This window comes from Gymnoscopelus braueri (genome assembly GCF_963280865.1).
Source record: "Gymnoscopelus braueri genome assembly, chromosome: 10".
NCBI lineage: Eukaryota > Metazoa > Chordata > Actinopteri > Myctophiformes > Myctophidae > Gymnoscopelus > Gymnoscopelus braueri.
In genome coordinates this window covers 30,128,306-30,153,309 of record NC_137611.1, presented here as the reverse complement: position 1 = coordinate 30,153,309, position 25,004 = coordinate 30,128,306, and the positions used below count along the sequence as shown (strand labels likewise).

The following is a 25,004-nucleotide window of genomic DNA, read 5'->3' as shown; positions in this document are numbered from 1 at the left end:
AACACTAGAGGGTGCTGATGACCTACGGTGCATTCTGCCTTTTAATTATTCTGGGCAGGAATCGCTGTGCAATCAGAGAAACAGGGGGTTGAGACTCCACCTCACCGTCATGACAAGGCCAATTCTTGACATATTCATCATGATTTCCCCCCCATCTTTCATACCCTAGCACTTCATTTATTTTTCTGCTCGTGTTGCATAACAATCTAGGTCTGTAGCCTGTCTGCAATAAAATCTCTCAAAGGGTTGTGCGTGTGTGTGTGTGTGTGTGTGTGTGTGTGTGTGTGTGTGTGTGTGTGTGTGTGTGTGTGTGTGTGTGTGTGTGTGTGTGTGTGTGTGTGTGTGTGTGTGTGTGTGTGTGTGTGTGTGTGTGTGTGAGAGAGTATGTGCGTGTGTGCATGCGTGTGTCTGTAAATCTGTCTCATGAAAGAGATAAAGCAGTTGTGAAGGCAATGTCTTGCCCTCAACACTGAATCATTACAAAAGAGTCAACATGTATTATGTCCTAATGTGAGTGCACATACGTGCAAAGCATGCCCATGTGTGTGCATCAGTGAATGCAAGTGCACCTATTTCTGTGTGTGTGCATGCGTGCGTGTGCGCTTGTGTGCGTGACAAATAGCATGTCGGAGGATAATCAGAGTCTCCCCAAGGCTCTCGTTCCTTTATCACAGTCTTCTGAATGAAAAAGAGAGAGAATATGACTGAAAGGGGATGACCACATAAAAGACATGAGTGGAGGATGGGCTAATGGCCTGCCTCCCTCTTCCTCCTCTCTCTTCAAGAGACAAAAGGGTTTTGAGAAACACACACTCCCTGGTTGCAATGTAGCACTTTCAACAGCACTGAGTCAATGTGTTGGTTCTGTCTTTGTTGTTGCAACTCTCTCTCTGTGTGTGTGTGTGTGTGTGTGTGTGTGTGTGTGTGTGTGTGTGTGTGTGTGTGTGTGTGTGTGTGTGTGTGTGTGTGTGTGTGTGTGTGTGTGTGTGTGTGTGTGTGTGTGTGTGTGTGTGTGTGTGTGTTATTCGGTGATGTATGGTGCAAACCTTCCAACATTACTACTGCCAGAAGGGCACCGGCCTACTTGGGGACCATGCAACGGGGACCGGGAACGTTGCAAACCGGGAACGATGCAAGTTGAGATTGGGAATGCATGCCCCACCTGGTTATGCAATATCCGTTGGAGAGTATTCACTGTACCCATTGTTAGAGTGCCCAGTGTGGTACCCACGGGCACAGGCCTACTCGGGAACAATGCAGGTACGATGCATGTAGGGAATGCATCCCCACCTGTTTATGTAATACCCGTTGTTTGACTTGTTGCCAGGGTACCTGTTTTACCTGTTCTCAAATTACCCAGTGTGGTACCCATTACCAGACAATAGGGAGATACAAGGATCCCTGATGTTGTCAGAAACTTGGGCATACGTGAATGGAGTTCCATTGTACATGCTACCATTTATATTGGTGCAGTGGCCAATCCGCGAATCTGATGGGTCGGGTTGTCCAATCAGGGAAGCTGATGCCTATACCACCCCCAAACACACAGTCGATGCATCCTCCACAGACCCATGGACAGATACAGATATTTGTGTTTTTTCGGTTCTGAGAAACAGTTGGTCCGACCAACTTCCCACTCGGCACTGCACACCCCCGGGTGATCTGGGACACACGCCCGAGGACAGACACACACACATACACATATTTTGTGAATAGATAGAGAGATAATATTTAGATAGATGTAGATACATATACATAGATATACATTATTATGGCTGGCATCTTCCTTAGGGATATGGTGAGGAGCTCAGTCATCCGTGACAGACACGGAGTAGAGCAGCTGCTCCTTTGCATAATAAAGGAGTCAGTTGAGGTGGTTCAGGTATATAATAAGGATGCCTCCTGGTTGCCTCCCCAGGGAGGTTTTCCAGGTGTGGCCTGGCTGCAGGTGGGAAGAGGCTATGGGGTCAGACCGAGAACCAGGGGGAATTATGTCTCCTGCTGGCCTGGGGAAACCCTTGGGATCCCCCAGTCAGAGCTTGCTGATATGGCCAGGGAAATGGAAGATTTGTGATTCTTTGCTGGAACTGTTGCCTCCACGACCCGAGTCCGGATAAAGCAGAAGATGGATAGATGGATGGAGGGACATAGGGACGGACGGACGGACGCACTGAAACACAGCACAAAGCGTAGCGTTACCAGCTTGCCCGGCACTGCCAGGGTTATTGCGCTGACAATGTCATCAGCGTGTTCAGGTTTCGGTATACCCAGCATTGGTCACATTATTGCATGGGTGAAATAGGTTCTCTCTCCCTCTCCACCTCGCCCTCTCTATTCTTCACATCCCTCTGTCTCTCTCTCCCTCTCTCTCTTACTGTACATTCTGAGCTCTGGTCTGACATCGGACGCAACAGAAAATGTTGCTTAACAACAACAATGTTATTATGAAGCCCATATTCTATATGAGCTGTACATCACAACAGTACTGTGGCATCAGGCATGTCCATATTATGTGTTTGGTACCTATTAGCCAGGTTGTTGCGTGCAATAGTCTCTCTCTCCCTCTCCCGACCCAGCTACCTCTCCCTCTCTCTCCCCTTCCCAACCCTCCCTCCTTTCCCTATCCCCCCTCTCTCTTCCTCTTCTTCCCTTCCCTCACTCTGCCTCTCTTACAGGAGCTGAACATGCTGATACACATTACCCGAGTACAGTACACCAACCTCTCCCATTAACCTATAGCCAACTCTGCACTTTGACCTTGTTTGAGTTTCTAGAGCTCATAACCCCCCCAGGGCACATTGTTTGTTTGTTCTTACTCTTGTACAATGATCCGCCTTGTAGATCATGATTTTTTTTCTAATGGAGCGTGTTTGTGTGCATGCATGTTTGTGTGTGTGCGCGCGTATGTGTGCCTGTGTTGAGGCCAGTCCTAAGCCATTAAGTATCCATTCTGTAGTATTATCAATAGGGTTTTTTTGCACTAGTTTTTCCTGACTGACAGCTGCCATTTTCTCACAGCCTTGGAAAATGTCAGAAATACACGCCTGTTGATTGTGTAACAGTTTTCATCTCCTCCTACATAAATGCACTGTGAGATCCTGAGTGTTCATTTGACTAAAATGTACCCAAAAGAGTCCATGGGTACACTCTGAGAGTTAAATGAACACTCAGGATTTTACAGTGCATGCACCCTTTAGCTGGTCACAGATCCCGACAGAGCGTTTCTCTCTGCCCACTCAGTCAATAATAATTCTGTCCCTCACAAAGTGTGTTATTTGACAGGGTTTGCACGTTTACACAGTAGCTTTACTGTGATAAATAAGAACACTTGCACTAATGTAAGCACCCTGACCAAAGGCTAATCTATAGTAGGTCGCATGTGTCATTTTAAAGATCTGTTTTTGTCAGTGACATCTTTCCTGACCCTGCGGGGGTGTCCAAGTGACAGGCTATGTGACAGATAGCTCATATTTGAGACTATATTGGTTCATGGAATCGGTTATGGCTGTCTTTGCACGTACAGTTGTGGCTTTGTATCACACTGATGGCCTTCCTCACAACCCAACCTTGCTTCCTTTTCCGTTCTTTGTGTCACTTTGTGCTACCCAATGAAAAGCCAACAATAAAAAGAGATTTTATGATATATGACTATCTTCGTGCCAAAACTTCTCCATTATTCTAGACATCTTGACTTAGGAGGAGTGCTCTATATACACTCTAGAGACAAAACAAAACAGAAACTTGCACAGCACTATGAAATAGGCTGAAGTCAGCGTTGTATAAAAGTTGTGAAACTAATCCATGGTGTGTTTGCGAGCAGAGATGGCTGCTCTGTGCCATTCATATGACACTAACAGAAGGCTCTAAACCAGACTTATTATGTGCCAACTAATCCATTTGTCTGCCTTTCCATTGAGGCCTCAGACATCGACAGACACAAGACAAAATATGTCTTTGTTTATGTAGCATTGGGAAGGAAGTTCTCTGGAAATAATAAAAAGAAAACCGCTTATGAACGTTTTCTCTCTCTACCCATTTCATATTTATAACAGGTCATGATGGAATAATTAATGGTTATATGCATATCTTAATGTTGTGTAAGTAATTATATTGCAAAAAGGATAAATATCCGCACACTGACAATTAAGCTCCCAATATTTAATCATGCATCACATGGATGGATGAATGGATGCCTGATGAAGGTTTATGTGAACAAAATTGGGAGATAATTTATCAATGTGCTGATATTTGTCCTTTTTACAGTTACTTCTTCATAATGAACCTGAACCCATTGTTGGACGTACACACCATGTCATTAATAGATTGCCTCATTGTTCTTTTCCAGTGATGGCCGCGTTGTACGCGGGCCAGAGGCGCCACAAAGAGAGAGAGACCCTCATGTCCTCGAAGGAAGACATTCGAGACAACGTCATTCACTACGACGACGAGGGCGGCGGCGAAGAGGACACGCACGCCTTCGACATGGGCACGCTGCGCAACACTCAGACGCAAAAGGCAAGCACGCACATAGCCAACGGCGGCGCCATGAAGGAGAAAAACGGCTATGGCAGCGGGGTCCTCTTACACCTCAGTGGTCGCCGCGATGAAATCAGGTCGCCTGACATCCACCGCGAAACAGCTGTCGCCACCGGCACCACCACCACCACCACCACTACCACCATCACATCCACCTTGGACGTTGCGGTTCAGGCCGCTGCTGTTGGCGGTGTGAGCAAAAGCGATGCCGACGTCATCGGGGAGTTCATCCAACAGCGGCTGGAGCAGAGCCAGTCTGGCTACGCCGCCCCTCCTTACGATTCGTTGGCCACATACGCGTATGAAGGGGAAGGGTCCGTGGCTGAGTCACTCAGCTCCATAGAGGAGTCGTGGGCAATGGGCAGCTCTGACGATTTCAGTTACCTTGGTGACTGGGGACCACCATTCAAAACTCTAGCGAGCATCCTTGACAGACAACCACCCACTCAGACAGAGCCAGAGGAGAGCTGAGAGGGGGTGTGACTGAGAAAAAGTGTGCGTGCGGATACACAGGTACTGTACGTGTGCGCATGTGTGTCAAAAATGGACAGTTCAGTGGCACTTTAGATGACCTGGTGCCCTCTATTTGCAGCATCAGACGACATGTTGAATGAAGGATTCCTCCAGAGTGGTTTGAAAGATCATATTGGAATCGATCGACAGGAATGCTACTGTATACCAGAGTGTGGAAAGTACATTCCTTTTCTAGATGTTTGTGGACATTTTTTACAGTGAACAGGTTTGGCTGGACTAAAGCCCTTTGACTAAGAGCTCCCTATACTGTAGGTATATCAGCCATTGTTCTGGTCTGACTAGAAAAGAAGAGTCTCGCAACTGTATTTAATGAAAGGTAAACCTGATAGCTCCTCAAAGTGCCTGAGGTACTATATGTTTACATGTATTTTCATTCACATTATTTGAATAAAGTTCTGTTTAAATGCTGTTTTGACTTCGGTCAGCCAATCCTTGAGTCTCAGTAAAGTTTCCTTCACCAAGAATCCGCCTAAGAATGGAACATCGCGTCAGATTTCACACCAACTCACTCAGTGCACACTAAAGAAACGAAATCAATTGATTAAATACATTAATCAAATAACTGATAAATGAAGCTGATAAATGAAGCTGTTTGGCATAGCGACGGATTTGTGTGCCGAAATCTCTCGTCATTTGTTGTGCTCACCTTCGGGGAATTATTAGTTTTACACCTCATTCACTTGACAGCAGCTGTGAATGTCAAGTAATTTCTTAAATGTCATCCACCATCTCCCATTGTAATGAGGTTTTCTGCATTCATATTCTTCCCTATACACGGCAAAGCAGTGATGAATATTTTTGCAAACCTCTCTTACATTATCTGCATGCTCAAAATGATTCCAGGACATTCCACACAATTTTCTGCTACACAATACTGTCATGTTGTGGTGGTGGTGTCATTTGGAATGTTGAATGTGGTGTCATTTGAAGCCATATTGAATGGCATCTTAGTACGAAAATGTTTTATAAACTTTGAAGGAGGCTTTTGAATTCAATAATGGCATAAATGGTTCAGTAGTAGTGATTCATGCACCGTTTTAGAACAAACAATTGTCATTCATATCATTGAGTTATGTCACTCCTTGTACATTTGACACACACTGCATGCATGTGTTTGTGTAAAAATTCTCTCTGATGTTGAAACACCAAATTAGTCATGAAGGTCGAGAAAGCGTCCTCTTAACCTTTTGCCAGACCCTGGTGTTGGCTTAGAAATCAATGGCCCTTACAGACTGACTGGCTGAATCCTCATTGTTGAAACAATGAGGCAAAAACTCCCTCATGCTGTGTTCAAATGGACAGCAATGTGCAGGTATGTATCACATTTCTGTGTTCTGCTTATCCCAACACAACAAGTCAACATGGATAATACAATTCCATCCCATTGTCAGTCAACCAGTAAATGGATAGAATGTAACTGGTGACCTTTGTTTTATAGTGTTGATTGCTCTCAAGAAAAACATTCAGCTGAAATTGTCATGTACTACTGTACAATCAGAAGCAGGATCTATTTGTTGGCCAGGTACATTTGTATAGCAGTATTACCTACAGGGAGAATATGGGCCTTGAATAGATCAAATCATGATGACACACCACAACCAAATATGTATTTCCGGGTAGATAATGCCAGCAGCATCGCATTGGAGCAGTATTATTTATTAACTTTATTTCTGGAAGAACAGGACACGTATGATATTGTTATGTTGACTATCAGAAATATATTAGTTTGTTATAAATATCCACAGGTTGACTAATAGACATACACTCTGAAAACAAAGGGTGCAGGTGCACCTATCTTTAAAAGGTGCTATATACAGTAGCACCACAACCATCCCAAAGAACCACTGAAATACCCTGAGGTGCTATATAGCACCACAACCATTCCAAAGAACCACTGAAGAACCCTCAGGTGCGATATAGCACCTCTACCATCCCAAAGAACCAACTGAATAACCAGAGCATTTATTGACACCAGCAACATTCAAACCTATCAACCGTTGCTGTGCTCGAACATTATGTCATCTGCATTGTTACAAATACAATACAAATAGCCTGGCCTGAAATAACGGTAAACATCAAATACAGCCATGAGGATAAAACTAGGGAAGGGAAGGGAGGTGTAAATGTTGGTCTAAAAATGAGACATTGCTGAGTGGCGCTCCTCTCCAAAAGTTTAACTATTTTCTACTTGAAGTGTTCAGGGCACCCCCCCCCCCCTCTCTAGAAATGAGTAGGAGTTTCTTAACTTATGAAACATTTTTGACAATTTGACAATGTGATATTTTCTCCAGCAGCTATGATGCCAGGAAATTAGATCAGCAAAAAAGACAGCCTTTCCATTTCACTTTTTCATTTCATGTGTTTTTCCTATAATTATTTTCCCCCTTCAGGTAGGATATTTGTTTAGGGATCTGTTTTCTTTCTTACTCTCCTCATCATTGTTCACAGTTTTCTCCTTTCATCTTCCATCCTTTCCATTCTCTACTGATTAATTAAAGCCAAAACTAACGTTTCTGAGATTAACTCTGCCATGATTTGATGTGTCATTCAAGTGACTCATTCAATCGTGACACTGATGAATGTGATAAATGATGCAAATAATTATGATTTTGTCATTACTACTCACAATTACGGATGACTATTGTCATAAAGTATGTATCGCAAAATAGAGCTGGATGTATTAACAGGTATTGTACTACAACAGGTATAGTACAATACATTTACACTTTTACTTAATGCAGGATTGGGACTTAATGGATTGCATTAATTGTGGTAATATAATATAAATATGGTCTTTGAACTGGTGTGGATACTGTAACAAAGACGGTAATGTACGTTTAAAAGATCTATTAAAAGATCTATCTGTTTTTGTTATTGATTGATGTGTAAACAACACTATGCTGCTACCACTGCACTTTTCACAGTCAGCAGAGGGCAAGGGCTTCTCTGGGTATCAGTCTTTAGGGAGAGACTCAAGTTGTGTACATTTGAGCAGGTCTCAATTTACATGATGAGGAAGTATACTAAAACCACTAGCCTAAAAGAAAGAGGGGGAGATATTAGGCTTTTGGTCATCAGGCAAGGCTCTGAGCCACTATACTGCTACACAGGCGTGCGTGCGTGCGCTTGTGTGGGTATAGGCTTGTGTTGGCACGTAACTAAGTATAAATCAGGCTTAGGACTTGTATGATGCATGACTGCCTCTGTGGACAATGGACATACACTACACTGCCAGTATAAAAGACATAATCATAAACTGTTAGAGAGCAGAAGACAAATCACACTTTGCTTTTCAGACATAACGGCTTACATAACCTGGTGAGCACAGACCTATGTCGTGGCAAGATAAGATCCACGTTCAGCCCAGGGGAAGATGCCTAGTGCTTCACGATGTAAAAGACCTGGCTTAGACACCTGTCAGTTACGCTTGATTTGACCATGGAACACTCAGAGGTTCCAATGTCTGTTTTTGGAGCTGACAAGAATATTTCTGCACCTGTGCAGCTTGCTTCAAACATTTAGGGTGTAATTATTATACAACTGGAAGATACCAGTCATCCACTTTCTCGAACTCTGAATCTACCCAATACTAGAAATTGCATTCTTTAGATAATGAAAAGTGAAAAGTAAATAGATTCCCTCCGGGGCGTTGGACATTACTCTAAAAAGACACACGCTGAGGGAATAAAAACAATTACAACAGTTGGGAGACCATTTTGTTGGTCTCTAGGAAATTGCGAAATCAATATCTGTCTATGTGCATCGAATCCATCTTTCCCCTCTCAGTTCGGTGTGATGGAAAATAGATTTTCTTGATTGCCACGAAGTAACAGATAGCCTCAGACAGCAGCGATGACCTTCACTTCATCAACCCCCGACTCTCGCCTCTGACAAAGCATAACAGCGCGGCTTGGCAGAAACACGTGCCACCACAGCAACACCTGCATGGCCAATGGACTCTCGAGTTCAGCTCAATTCAGAAGCCAAATTGGAACTGCAGTGTAATCATTCAAATCAGAAGAATGGCAGAGTATTGAGCAGATTGACGCACGTAACGTGAAATGCTTTTGAAGTTTGAATTGAAAATGGAAAATGTCTTTCCAAGCGGGCTAAATTGAGAGTGAAGCGATAATATGTGAGCCGCTCAGCTGTCTTTTCTTTTTCTTGGTTCACTGTGTCTGGGACAGTTTCCCATTAATACACGTTATGACTAGAAAACACTAGCATTTGGTACATATTTTTAAAATCTTATATCATATTTGACATTTCAAATAGCAATGTTTTAGATATACCCTAGGCCTATCTCTTGCCTTGTTCAGACTGGCAGCCCAAATCAGATTTCCAACAGATTGGGAGTGGGATTGGTTTTATGCAGTCTGAACAAAGGCTAAGGAATAACTCGCAAAAATCAGTTTCCATGTTTGTTTGTTTTTTGCCGTTCAGACTTGATAAAAACCAATCTGATTCCAATATGGATAAGCCAAAGATCTGATTTGGGTTGCTATTGTGAATAAAACCTAAAACCTGTCACTACTCAAAAGCTATAGTGATATGTTCAGTCTAGTCTAATCTAGTCTTGTTTAAAATATTTTCATTGAGCCTAAATTTGAGCATAGATATCTGAAGCATAGTTTGGCATCAGGGCTATATCTCTATTAATTCCCTGTAAGCACAGACATTTTATAATTAAGTGGTATGCCAAATTGAATTGAAGGGAATTAATTAACACCCCAAAGGTGAATATAGCAACAAGAGTAAATTTTGTCATACACAGAAAAATATGAATAATGATACCTTTATTATTCACTTATTTAACGATCATCATCACAAACATAATATGAACTGAATACTAATCCATCCTCGAGTGTTCATATTCTGTTTATTCAACATCATCATTATCATCATCGTCAACCAGTTCCACAACAACTCCTCCTTCTGATTGCACTTTAGTTTGTGGGCAAGGCAGGAGCTGTCTGGAAGCTTGCAGGTCCATACTTGCAGGCCATAAGTTCCAGGACAGTCATTGCTGATGGGGGCACATCCAACACCAGCATTCCAGGAAAATCTCATCCATTTCAGTGAGGGAATGTCTATACATTGCTGTATGTTATTTCACTAGTAAGAAACCACACCTCTACTTAAGTTTAACAATTTATTGAAAAGTAATGAGATGTGGAACGGGATGAGGAACCCAAGGTAGGGAGAGACTCAGGGTGGGGGCGTATAGTAGAGGCCCTAGGAGGGGTCCACGCGCGACTGCTTATTTTTTTTTCTAGTTTTGATTTTTGGCATCCATAGGACCTCTAATATTGGGATTTTGATGATCCCAAGAAAAAAAGTGGTCCCAAGTGTGTTTTTTTCAATGTTTTATTACCCCTATGAGACCTGGGAGATGGCTGGCTGGAACGCCGGCGAGAGTGTCTTTCGGAGACTGTGGAACGCTCAAATTTAGACGTAGCCCAAAGATAGAGATACCATTTGATTCCAGACAACCTCAGGTTTCCAATGAGACCAACCTTTTCATGCTACCTTGTCGGGAAGGGGGCTAAATACCTAATGATTCAAAGTTAAGACAACATTTTGGCGAGGGAAAAACGACCATCACCATTTTCCAAATGGTCCCTTGAGCTGTCACCTCAATATATGTGAATGGAAATGGGTTAAATGGATACCTACAAGCCTCCCCTGTACAGACATGTCAAATTTATGCCAATCTCATGCAGTTTTGGGCAAGAACCATGCAGTGTTTTGCATGCAGTACAAATATGTAATTTCCGCCTATTGTAAAAAGGAGACCACTTTACTGCATCTATAGCTGTATGAGACCACTGTACTGTATCTATAGCTGCATGAGACCACTGTACTGTATCTACAGCTGTATGAGACCACTGTACTGTATCTATAGCTGCATGAGACCACTGTACTGTATCTATAGCTGCATGAGACCACTGTACTGTATCTATAGCTGCATGAGACCACTGTACTGTATCTATAGCTGCATGAGACCACTGTACTGTATCTATAGCTGCATGAGACCACTGTACTGTATCTAGACCACTGTGCTGAATCTATAAACCACTGTACTGCATATATAGACCATTGTACTGCATTTATAGACCACATACATTGACCACTGTACTGTATCTAATATAGACCACTATACTACAACTTAAAACATTTATTTATAAAGCACATTTAACATGACCAGGTCACCCAAAGTGCTGCACAGGTCGCCACGAAGGCTCGGAAGATGCAGTACAGTGGTAGTCTACAGATGCACTCGAGTGGTCTACAGATGCATTATAGGTGTCCACAGTGGTCTACAGATCACGACAGTGGTCTACAGCTGCACTAGAGGGGTCTACAGATCACAACAGTGGTCTACAAATGCAGTATAGGGGTCTAAAGATGCACTAGAGTGGTCTACAGATGCACGACAGTGGTCTACAGACACACTAGAGTGGTCTACAGATGCACTAGAGTGGTCTACAGATGCACGACAGTGGTCTACAGACACACTAGAGTGGTCTACAGATGCACTAGAGTGGTCTACAGATGCACGACAGTGGTCTACAGACACACTAGAGTGGTCTACAGACGAACTAGAGTGGTCTACAGATGCACGATAGTGGTCTACAGACACACTAGAGTGGTCTACAGACACATTGTAGTGCATATGTAGACCATGTACTGCATCTGTAGACCACTCTAGTGCATCTGTAGACCGCTCTAGTGTGTCTGTAGACCGCTCTAGTGTGTCTGTAGACCGCTCTAGTGCATCTGTAGACCGCTCTAGTGTGTCTGTAGACCGCTCTAGTGTGTCTGTAGACCGCTCTAGTGCATCTGTAGACCGCTCTAGTGCATCTGTAGACCGCTCTAGTGCATCTGTAGACCGCTCTAGTGTGTCTGTAGACCGCTCTAGTGTGTCTGTAGACCACTCTAGTGTGTCTGTAGACCACTCTAGTGTGTCTGTAGACCACTCTAGTGCATCTGTAGACCGCTCTAGTGTGTCTGTAGACCGCTCTAGTGCATCTGTAGACCACTCTAGTGCATCTGTAGACCGCTCTAGTGCATCTGTAGACCGCTCTAGTGTGTCTGTAGACCGCTCTAGTGTGTCTGTAGACCACTCTAGTGTGTCTGTAGACCACTCTAGTGTGTCTGTAGACCACTCTAGTGCATCTGTAGACCACTCTAGTGCATCTGTAGACCGCTCTAGTGCATCTGTAGACCGCTCTAGTGGGTCTGTAGACCACTCTAGTGTGTCTGTAGACCACTCTAGTGTGTCTGTAGACCGCTCTAGTGTGTCTGTAGACCACTGTCGTGCATCTGTAGACCACTCTAGTGTGTCTGTAGATCACTCTAGTGCATCTGTAGATCACTCTAGTGTGTCTGTAGACCACTGTCGTGCATCTGTAGACCACTCTAGTGCATCCGTAGACCACTGTTGTGCATCTATAGACCACTCTAGTGTGTCTGTAGACCCCTCTAGTGCATCTGTAGACCACTGTCGTGATCTGTAGACCACTGTCGTGATCTGTAGACCACTGTGGACACCTATAATGCATCTGTAGACCACTCGAGTGCATCTGTAGACTACTCTAGTGCATCTGTGGACCACTGTACTGCATCTACCGAGCCTTTGTGGCGACCTGTGCAGCACTTTGGGTGACCTGGTCATGTTAAATGTGCTTTATAAATAAATGTTTTAAGTTGTGTTGAGTTGCATTATAGTGGTCTATATTAGATACAGTACAGTGGTCAATGTATGTGGTCTATAAATGCAGTACAATGGTCTATGTATGCAGTACAGTGGTTTATAGATTCAGCACAGTGGTCTAGATACAGTACAGTGGTCTCATGCAGCTATAGATACAGTACAGTGGTCTCATGCAGCTATAGATACAGTACAGTGGTCTCATGCAGCTATAGATACAGTACAGTGGTCTCATACAGCTATAGATACAGTACAGTGGTCTCATGCAGCTATAGATACAGTACAGTGGTCTCATACAGCTATAGATACAGTACAGTGGTCTCATGCAGCTATAGATACAGTACAGTGGTCTCATGCAGCTATAGATACAGTACAGTGGTCTCATGCAGCTATAGATACAGTACAGTGGTCTCATACAGCTATAGATACAGTACAGTGGTCTCATGCAGCTATAGATACAGTACAGTGGTCTCATGCAGCTATAGATACAGTACAGTGGTCTCATGCAGCTATAGATACAGTACAGTGGTCTCATACAGCTATAGATGCAGTACAGTGGTCTCATGCAGCTATAGATACAGTACAGTTGTCTCATACAGCTATAGATGCAGTAAAGTGGTCTCCTTTTTACAATAGGCGGAAATTACATATTTGTACTGCATGCAAAACACTGCATGGTTCTTGCCCAAAACTGCATGAGATTGGCATAAATTTGACATGTCTGTACAGGGGAGGCTTGTAGGTATCCATTTAACCCATTTCCATTCACATGTATTGAGGTGACAGCTCAAGGGACCATTTGGAAAATGGTGATGGTCGTTTTTCCCTCGCCAAAATGTTGTCTTAACTTTGAATCATTAGGTATTTAGCCCCCTTCCCAACAAGGTAGCATGAAAAGGTTGGTCTCATTTGAAACCTGAGGTTGTCTGGAATCAAATGGTATCTCTATCTTTGGGCTACGTCTAAATTTGAGCGTTCCACAGTCTCCGAAAGACACTCTCGCCGGCGTTCCAGCCAGCCATCTCCCAGGTCTCATAGGGGTAATAAAACATTGAAAAAAACACACTTGGGACCACTTTTTTTCTTGGGATCATCAAAATCCCAATATTAGAGGTCCTATGGATGCCAAAAATCAAAACTAGAAAAAAAAATAAGCAGTCGCGCGTGGACCCCTCCTAGGGCCTCTACTAGTAGTCTCGGGAGCTGACGGCCTAGGTCGGTCGTCCCTGCTCCATCACTGCCCCCTGGATTCCTAGAGACAGAAGGAAGAAGAGCGAGAATCGAGGGGGAAGGACGAGGTTGGGGTGGAGGAGGACGAACTTGAGAGCAATGAATGGCAGAAAGAGCCGATCTACAAGTGCAGTACTCACAACCCACGTTTGTTCTGTCGTGAAGCAGAATAAACAGGGAAGTAGAGAGATCGCAGGTATATTTATACTGTGGTGATTGCAACAAGGATTGGCTGAGGTGAGTGGAGGCAGGTGTAGTGGATACGGGTGATTGTGAATGGGGAGTGGCTAATGAGTGAAGGTAGGGGTGGTAGATAGGGAAGCGGTTGAGGACGGGGAGTGGCCGTGGTAAGCAGAGGGTGGTCTCCACTCCTGAACCTACATTGTATACAAATACATTATTAGAGCAAAATGTAACATTTATTTATTGTATTTATTATAAGCATGCCTTTGTCATCCGTTGTCATGTATTTTTGGCTCTGGTATGTCTGGCTGTCCTTACATGCAGTGGCGCAGGGGAAGTAGGCTGGACCCCACTTCACCCCTTTTGGTGCAGCAGCAGGTACACAGAGCATTGTCATCACACATGCTAATTCAGACAACTGATTCCACATTGCTGTATAATTCCTCTGATACATCCGGTATGTTCCCAGGGATTTGAGAGACTCTTAGAATATCCTGTTTCCTTTGACAAGTTTGAGAGCACTGGGTTTTCATTTCAAGCATTTGCATCAGGGTGGGCATATTTCTAGTGGGCATATTTTCCATTTCTCTGCTATCTTCCACTGGTCCATGATGAATGTTATCAAGGCTGTTTTTTTCTGTCTGTATAACAGCTTTTCCCCCTCCACAACACTGTGTCCCGAGGCAATGTTCCTCCATTGAGTGCTACTTGCTGAACCATAACTGCATCTATCAGTATATTCTTGATTGATTGTTTTCCAGTACACATCAAATACTACATCTATCCACATACTGTTTACTCCTTCATGCAGGTTCACTCCTAGATTCTGCACAGAACCAGCAATCTCTCCAAAAGTCTTGACATGACCTTTCGGTTTCCGAACAAGGCTCATTCCATCAATGATACATGCAGAGTGTTCTCCAATATCTTCAGCTGCTGGTGCTGATTTAGCTAATTCTCTAGTAATAGTTAGTTTTCTGCAATGAAATCATCTGGATTTGATAGTGTCCAAGTCAATGGAGCGAATGGAGCGGTCAGGACATCTTTAATGTGAAGGAAGATCTCTACTGTGCGAAGCAAGGATCGTATTCCCAAATAGATTTATATCTGCTTCCATACCATCTGTACCATATCTTCATTCTTCAAAATTGAGCCTGCTGCAGCATTTGAAACACAGTAAAGTTGGCTGAGATTGCAGACATACCTGGACATGTTTTTTCTCCTAGGATTGCAGAGAAAGACTTGTGAATACTTACAACATGGTCCTCGAAGAAAAAAATGCATGTGGCATGACACAACTCACCCTATGAGAAATGACCGAAAGGCTGCTTTTAGAAGTCTCTGATCAGACCCATGGCCTGCCCGGGCTAACAACGGGGCTAAAATGGGCTTGAGCCACAGGCCAGGGCCTGAGGCTTCACACGAAAATTTGTGATGAATGGAAGGAGGCAGGAAATTCTGTTTCTACAACCAGACCATTGCTCTACTGAGGAAAGGTAAACAACTGCCTGTATTGATTTATTTATTCATTGCAAGATTTTCTATAATTGTGAAAGTAGTCGATCTACAAGCTCACAACATGTCACATTGTAAGCTTGTAGATCTGCTATTTTCACTTTAAAGGGATAGTTCACGCACAAAATTACTCTTTGAGTCTGCTATATTGTTGGCTTGGGAATGCGTCAAAAACAAAGAAATCTCCATTAATTCAAGGCTTCATGGGGTGAGTTATCGAAAAGTCATTTTGGGGGTGAACTATTTCCCTTTAAAAATATGGTTAGGCCTATCATAAAGTAGCCTACCCTTTTCCTTCCTATAGATGCAGTAGAGTCAAAAGGCTACCATATTTGTCTTTGAAATGTAGTGGAGTGAAAAGTCATAAGTATATCCAAAATACAAATACTTAAAGGAGAATTTTGGACTAAGGTTTTCTTACCTTTTCTATGATGTTATGATATCTTAGGATGAATGGTACAGTAGAAACATTTCATAACTCCATCCCGGGTCCGCCACAGCTTAAAACGTGTACGGATAGGCCTTGCGTTAGATCACATATTTTAATAGCTTTTTTTTTATTTTTTAGATCTGACGTTCATAGTGACAGAACACTGTGCAATCAAAAAAAAAAAAAAAACCTAAGTCTCGCTAGATGAGATTGAAATCTCGAGATTGAAATCTCGTCTAGTGAGACTTCTGTTTTTTTTTTTTTTTTTTGGACAGTGTTCTGTCACACCTTAGTCCAAAATTCTCCTTTAAGTAGTAAAGTAGGCTACAGATACTCAAAAAATTTAGTCTTCAAGTAGCCTACCTACAGTACTCAAGTAAATGTACTTGGTTACTGCCCACAGCTGCTGCTTAATCATTGAAATAATTAATGTATCCAAAGGCCAGAACAGATTGAGCATTGAAACTTATGCTGCAAAAACTTTGTTGTAAATATTAAATATCACCTAAAATGAATATATAATATATGAATAAAATTAGCAAAGAAGCACAGAAGAATGTCTGAATTGTATTTATATTATTTTAATTTCATTATCTAAGGCGTACCTGCGGTTTATATAATCAGTTTACAGTTGGCTTTTTGTGGCGGACATTTTCAAACGATTTGACCAGAGCTGTCTGTGAGCGCCGAAAATATCAGACTTTGCAATGCTGTGGGCTTGTAAATCTGCTGTTTTTGGCTCACGACACCAACGTGCGACGAAGTGTAAACATATGGCTTCACTCATGTCTTTTGATGCAGAGAGTGAGACGAGACATGACGCCAGACGCGTAACTAGGGGGACGCAGACAACGCAGTTGCGTTGGGGCCCAGAGCGACCCGTGCCGTCGGTAAAATAAAAATAAATAAAAATAAAATTTCATAGACATGGTTGCTTATTTCTCTCGCAAAATCTGGCAACACTGGAAGTCAAAACAGTCGAGCTACACGTTACTGACTGTACAGTACGCCGCTGTCCTCTTTGTTTATAGACCTATTCTATGTATAATGATGAGTTAAGCAAATAATAATTGGGCGTATGTCATTGGGCCTCAAACGTCATGAAACAGCTGATGACGTATTGGGCACGTTACAAGGAAGAATTCGGCGACAAGGGTAAGAAACTTAACTTTTACTTTTATATGCTGGTTTTGTTATGATTGGATTATAAACCTTTTTTCAAGGCAGCAAATATTTACATAAAATAACAAGGTGAACACAGCACACAGGTGTTAACAAAGATACAATTAAAAATAGCAGCAGCACCCAGCTGACTCTGTTTTGACATGAATGGAACGCAAATCAATCATTATTATCAGCACCTGACACCTGTACACTGTATACACTAGCTCACGTGGTTCTCAAACGTTTTCATTTCAACTACCTCCATAACTCTGACAGTGTACAAATGGAACCATGCAGGGGTCCATTTCATTTCCATTTGTACACTCTGAGTTACAGGCCTGTAAGGGTCCAGTTGGAACCAAGGGTCCACTTTGAGAACCACGTGTTCTAGCCTACTTGTTAACACTGCTGCCATGTAAAAGGTTTATTAGCCTACCTGAGGTCTGTTTAAATGCATTATTAGTAGCGTAATGCTGTGGGCTGTCACAGTGCTATGATGGAGTGTGTGTTTGTTTTGGCACAAGCTGGCTGTGCCTTTTGGTTATGGTGACACATTGGTTCTTCAGTGGTTCTTTGTTATGGTTGTGGTGCCTCAGCAGTTCTTCAGTGATTCTTTGGAATGATTGTGGTGCTATATAGCACCTCGGGTTCTGGGTTAGGGATGTTTGAGGTTCTTTATAGAACCTCAAGGTTCTACAGTGGTTCTTTGGGATGGTTGAGGCTCTATATAGAACCACAAGGTTCTTCAGTGGTTCTTTGGGATGATTGTGGTGCTATATAGCACCTCAGGTTCTGGGTTCTTTGGGATGGTTGAGGTTCTTTATAGAACCGCAAGGTTCTTCAGTGGTTCTTTGGGATGGTTGAGGTTCTATATAGAACCAAGGTTCTTCAGTGGTTCTTTGGGATGGTTGAGGCTCTATATAGAACCACAAGGTTCTTCAGGGGTTCTTTGGGATGGTTGTTGTGCTATATTAGCCTGGTAAACACCCCCTCCCTCCGGAAATCTCATGCATTGCATTGCATTTGGTTTCAGGAAGGAGGGTCTGGGATTGCTCACAGAGTAAAGCTGCCCGAACCGCTGCGCATACGAACCAATCAGCGGCTGCTAGGGGCGGGATCATCCAATCACCTGCCTAGTAACTTGAAAAAATGAAACTCCGTCTGTCATCGATTCTGCGCCCGAAGTCTCAGATGCAAGTACGCTGTGAAACAAAATGTGTGTCGCAAGCTTCTTCCATTTGACGGAGTGAGGTTAGTGCTATATAGCACCTCAGGGTTCTTGATAGCTCCAATCGGAACCTCTCTGAATTCCCCCCTGCTCTCAGATGTTATACATTTTAGCGGTCAAGAACATTTAACCAAAGGGTTGAAAGAAGCTTTTAAATCGCTTTTGTAGTCAGCCTATGGCCAGTCAACCCCCGTCCGCATGCGCATTACTACTCTGTAAAATACACTTTTTGGGCAGAAAATTAAATATGTCAGTGAGACGGAAATTATTTGTATTTACTCCACAGTGCCCTCTACAGATCTGGAGGATTTGAACTTACCATTAACCAAAATCTGTAGAGGGCACTGTGGAGTAAATAAAAATAATTTCCGTCTGCGCATTTTATTTTCTGCCCAAAAAGTGTATTTTACAGAGAGAGGCTTCCCACCTCCGAGAATAGACTTTCAACAACACAAAACAGCCTTTGCTTCGGTGAGTAGCGAAATGGTTTTGTTTATTTTCACTACTCTTGAGCACTCGCAGGGCAGTGGAATTCCTTGTACAAGCGCAGAGCCCTGGGTCTTCCAGGGCGTTAGAGGGAACTCACTAACGCTCTGAACCAGGGCTACCGTTAAGGTTGCATTGGGAAAACATGGCACAGGCTGACTAAGAAAGCAACACACATTAGAGTACTCTAAAAACAAAGTGGTGCTTCAGTGGTTCTTTGGGATGGTTTTGGGGCTTAAAGAAAGGTGCTGTATAGCATCAAAAAGGCACTCTTTGGGATGGTTGTTTGTGGTGCCTCAGCGGTTCTTCAGTGGTTCTTTGGGATGGCTGGTTCTTCTTCAGTGGTTCTGTGGGATGGTTGAGGTGCTATATAGTACCACAGGGGGTTTCAATGCTTCTTTAGGGTAGCCCCAAAAAACTATTCTCCTATGATTATGAGATTTTGGGGCTATATAGCACCAAACGTTTTTTTTAAAGTGGTTAATATCTAGAGATTATGGTGATGCATTGTCTATATTTAATATCATAGACGTTATGGTGACTAATGTCATATACACATTATGGTGACACATTGTCTAAGCATATAGACAACATGCTTTGTTAGTTGAACACTGTGGTGCTATATAGGCCACCTGTTGTATTGTGTCTATTGGTGCAGTGCAGTATGTGTTGTATTGGTTTGTGTCAATGCCTTGTATTGATTTACAATGTATTCCAAAACAGGCCTAGTTATATTTTGTTTTACATTCACATTTTTTTTTTGTTGGACACCTAGGTGGGCCACTGAGTAAGAGTGCATAGTACCATAAATATATATTCCTTACCGCAGCTGACTCCGGTTCAAAGACAACCGGAGGCACTACTGTTTGTCATCATGGTATATGCACTCTTATTTCCGTCCGACCTGCCCTTTTATAAAATACCTTTTCTAGATTGTTTGGGGGGCCAATACCCAATGGCCATGGGAATCTCCTCCGAATCACATGGAGCTTTCAATTTATTTATTTTCTCCCCATTTAGTTCATTTAATTGATTGTCAGGTTGGACCTGACATCTTTTCCCAGGCCTCAGCTATTTTAAATATTTTTATTGTAAGCCATATCCAATAGCCCAATGCTGACACATTTAGGGTTATAGAATCATTCACTGCCAGGCAGACGCAGGACTAGGTGGAGGGTAGATTCTTTCTGGATGTTGTAGTCAGACGGGGTGCGGCCATCCTCCAGTTGCTTGCCAGCAAAGATCAGCCTCTGCTGATCAGGGGGAAGGCCTTCCTTGTCCTGGATTTTGGACTTGACATTCTCAATGTTGTCACTTGGCTCAACTTCCAGGGTGATGGTCTTGCCAGTGAGAGTCTTGACAAAGATCTGCATTCCTCCCCTCAGACGCAGCACAAGGTGGAGGGTCGACTCCTTCTGGATGTTGTAGTCAGACAGGGTGCGGCCATCTTCCAGTTGCTTGCCAGCAAAGATCAGCCTCTGCTGATCAGGGGGAATGCCTTCCTTGTCCTGGATTTTGGCCTTGACATTCTCAATGTTGTCACTTGGCTCAACCTCCAGGGTGATGGTCTTGCCAGTCAGGGTCTTAACAAAAATCTGCATGTTTAAACAATTCAAGTCGTTGAGTTTGCCAATTATGCAATAATATCAATCTAAACGAACTGTCTCTGATTCGCTTGGGATCCTCTTAAACAATACCTGACGAGCACTATGCAACCTGTCGAACTAAACTCTCCGCCGCGCTCTCTTTTATGTTGCCGGTGACATCACAGTTCCGACATCATTTGAGGTCACACATCACAGTTCTTTTTTTTTTTTTGTTCAAGGTTTTTTTATTTTATATTTTCACATACAGGTCTATAATAATGAGCATACAAAAAACAGTGAATGTATGTTAACCCTCCCACCCCCCCAAAGTTCCCGCTCCGAAAGAGCCACAACCCTGGTTTCTCCTTGTACCATTAAAACAAAAGACAATACAGACACATCACAGTTCTGACCTCATAATGTGACAATGTGACACCAAAATTCTAGTGCACTACCCTTTGTTGGAGTACTTATTGCAGTGCTGTTATCAGAGTACTTGGAGGCCACTGTATGACATCAGTCAACAGCACTATGATGTCAGTACTGTGACGTCAGGCATCTCCATATTATTTGGGCAAATACGGACACGTGTGTGTGTGTGTGTGTTCCTGGAATTAATAGATTGGAGATTGACTTCAGTGTACACCTACTAATAACTATCTACAAAACTATCAGTTACTGGTTATAATTCCAGGCTACTGTAAATTGTGTGTACGTGTGCGTTTTGTGTTTAGGTCATATCACTATATAGCCTCTTTATCTTTTGCCATGGTTTCCTGTACATTTTGCCTTGATGTTGTCCTTTGTGTCAGGTTAGTAGAAATAGCATTTGTTTCCACACATTCTTTTGATGACTAATTACCCATACCTAACTAAATCAGATTAAAGTTACAGTCCTCAATGTTGACAAAAGGTTGTAGAGCTCAGTAGCCAATTTCATTACACTTCCATTCTGTGCTCCTGAAGCATCATCTTGATTGGCTGGAACATTTTATGGCTGAACTGAGCTACTTACTTTTTTCACTTAAAATTGCCAGACATGACAGAGAGCCTCTGAAAATATTGTGAGGTAATTTTGAGGGGTCCCTTTGATTAGGTGTATAGGGCCGCTTTGCTCGTTATCCAGCCCTGATCAGAGCACTTTTTTTCTGCCAAAGCAGAGCACTTTAAAAGTTTGAGAATAGTTTAACTTTTTGAGAAAATTGTCTTAATGACTTGGACAGCTTTTTATGAGCTGTCCAGTCATGACTGTGTACACAAAGGCAGAGCTGCTCGTCCGAGCAGATGGTCTCTATACCACACTGTCATACGGACACACCCACATCCGACTACCACCAGCATCCCTGATCCTCTTCTGCCTAACAAAACAGTATATTAAATCTATGATTTTATTACCTAATATAATTACCTTATCTTATTTTCTATATCCATCGAGTTTTTTTTTCTTAAAGGCAGACCTATTAACCCATTAAAGCCGGGAAAGCATATATGTAATATAGCATCACGTTTTTCAGAAAACTCTTTAGATTTAGAACATTGGTTTAGAACAGTGTTTCTCAAAAATAGCAGATATACAAGCTCACAGTGCGTCACTTTGCGCCGCACTACGAGCTTGTACACACTCGAAAATGTTTGGAAAATATAGATTTTTTGTAGTCTTCTCTTCTAGGGGTCCCTGGCACAAAACATTTAGATGGGGGGGGGGGTGGGTTCCGCGGCTCACTCTCACTCTCACTCTCACTCTCTCTCTCTCTCACTCACTCACACACACAATGTGGGGGTCCTTGACACAGACAGGTTTGAGAACTACTGATTTAGAAGGCATTGAATCACCAGTGCCAGCCTCACTGCTCCAGACAGGGCAAGCCAGCAGCGGTGTCCACCAGGAGAGAGTTGGCAGCCGGGGGGCGCACACAGGCATTCGGTGTTCATCTGACGGCTTGTCTATAAAAAATGTATACATTTTAATGCGAGAATTATGCCATGCAGTTGCTCAATGTTGAGTAACTGCACATCTACTAGGTGTAAATGTGCAATTACTCAGTTTAACTTTGTTATTAATATTCAGTACTTGCTATAGAGTTACATTGAAGTCCAATTGCATGACCCCCCCCATTGCTCCCACCCGCACCCCCTTATTTTTTTCTTTTCTTTTCATCCCCTTTTCTTCATAACATGCACCTAGTGTGAACATACCCCGACACAGTTGAGTTGTGTAAAATAGTTTTGAAATGGTGCGCCATCAGTTGTGAACACATGCTATGACCTTCATCAAGACAAACATCAAGAGCACAATAAACAAACATTCATAGAGCCTGTGAGCCATCCTATGAGAGGACCGAAGAGGTCTATGGACCAAAACGCTGTAATGAAATAAATATTGTTTGCAAGTTTCAGACAGTGTGTGGGATCCGTCCATTTTTGCCAATAAATTGTTGATAATGTATTCAACACATTCCAGGAAACAATTTGTTTTACATTGTCAATGCCCATTGCCTAACAGTACGTGTGTTCGGATGTAGTGTAACTTTTATTTAACGAGTTTGTGCCTAATTACTGCTTATTAGGATGCTATCTTGAAGTGAAAAGGGACTCATACATTATTGAAATGTTCTTCAATTAATGGGGGGCATGCCAGCCGCCCTCCAGACCTGCCCATGCCTGTCACGTCTCAGTCTTACTCCCGCACTTTCAATTGAGCTCCAAACCCACTGTGCCTTGATGGCAAAAAGTACCCATTGTGAGCTCAGCTCTGCTATTTTCAGTGCACAACACCAGTGCAAAACTCAGTATAAATCATGCTTTAGTCACATGCCTAGGCAGCCAGGAGGTCCCCTGCCTGAGCATCTAGGGTTAAAAACGTCTGAAAGAAATGTCTGAAAAGAAATAATCTTCAACTGCCAGACTTAGCTTTGAACTAGGAGGAAAAGAGGATGAATGGCTGACTTTATAATCTTGTTAGGTTTTCCATTTTTGAGTTGTAGAGGGACAGAAAATAAATCCTGGACCAATGAAATTAACCTCATCCAGCAGCAATCCCCCAAGAAAATTCAGCAAACAATCCATGTTGCAAACAAACACGTGTGTGTGTGTGTGTGTGTGTGTGTGTGTGTGTGTGTGTGTGTGTGTGCGTGTGCGTGTGCGTGTGCGTGTGCGTGTGCGTGTGCGTGTGTGCGCGCGCGTGTGTGTTTTTTCACTCTCCGGTCGTGCTACAGTGATGATTTAGGGCAAAAGCACCCGCTGCATCACCCGTTTGATGCTCCGGCAACACTCACCTGCCGCGTCGCTTCTCGATGTACACTGTAGTCCCGCCCACTGGAATGCGGAAGTGCCTTTTTCACTCCCAACTTGTAATAGGTTGACGCATCCGGTATAAAATAAGGTAGGCAGGTTGTCAGAAGCAGATCTGAGCCCCGTAAATACGTCCTCGTCAGCATGCAATGTTGTCAACGTCTGTTGCAGGGGAGTCCTGTCACTTTAAATGGGTGCCACGTTGTCAGATTTGGACCCAACTCATCACCCGTTTGACACAATGTGTGTGTGTGTGGGGGCAGGTAATGTAGTGTATCCATGCGTCTATACTTGTGCACACCGTGGCATTCATGAGTGCACTCCTATACCCGGATACCTTGGAATCCCTGTAATTCCTGTGTTGCCAAATGTCTAATTGGGCCAATGTAATCCAATCAGCAGTGACAGTAAATGCACCGGCCAGATTGGTGAAAGCCTCAGAAGGGAGCTGGAGGTATCGATTGTCTGGTTAAATCAACTGCCCTCGTTTTCTCAGCCTCTCCCATTGATTACACAGAACAGTAGATAGGACAAGAGCACAGCAGAGGACAAATGGGCCAGGCTAGATTGTGTGTCTGTGTGTTATCAAGCGTTGGTGGTGGTGGTCGGAGGTGGCTGAGGAGGGAGGGTGATGAAGGACTGAAGCTCAGGTATGGGAGAGAGGAAGACGGAGCTGAAAACCAGGGAAGAAGAGAAAGGGAGGGAAGTGAGCAGGCTAGCAGGCACACAACCATTACTATAATTTTACTCTACTTTCTACAGAACATGGAAAAACCCTCAGCCTCAGCCCCATCCCCATTTCTCCTTTGTCATATTGTTCGTTTTTAGTGAGTTTAGTTTTGAAGCCTTTTACCCGTCTGAGTGTGTGTGTGTGTGTGTGTGTGTGCGCATGTGCGTGTGTTTAAATGAGGACAAGTCTAATCCCCAGGTCTCCTGGGTGACTCCAGGGGTGACTGAGAGCCATCACTGTCTGGCGCCACGGCAGTTCCTAGGACCCAGCCTTTCTCTTTCCCTTCTTTCTCACAGTTCTGTCTCACTGTGGACTCTCTTTTGGACTCTCTCTCTGGACTGTCTTTTCTTCCGCTGCCATCACTCTTTTTTTCTTTT

At 43.2% G+C, this 25,004-nt stretch overlaps 1 protein-coding gene across 1 annotated transcript in view; it reads left to right on the top strand.

The window, feature by feature from the left end:
* cdh12a (cadherin 12a) overlaps positions 1 to 5,007 on the top strand; it is a gene marked incomplete at both ends in the record, with an annotated part of 74,845 nt that extends 69,838 nt beyond the window's left edge. Inside the window, one exon of the mRNA XM_080439839.1 lies at positions 4,346 to 5,007. Coding sequence (XP_080295965.1) covers positions 4,346 to 5,007 — 662 coding nt within the window. The remainder of the gene's footprint in view (positions 1 to 4,345) is intronic.
* Between the last annotated feature and the right edge of the window lie 19,997 nt (positions 5,008 to 25,004).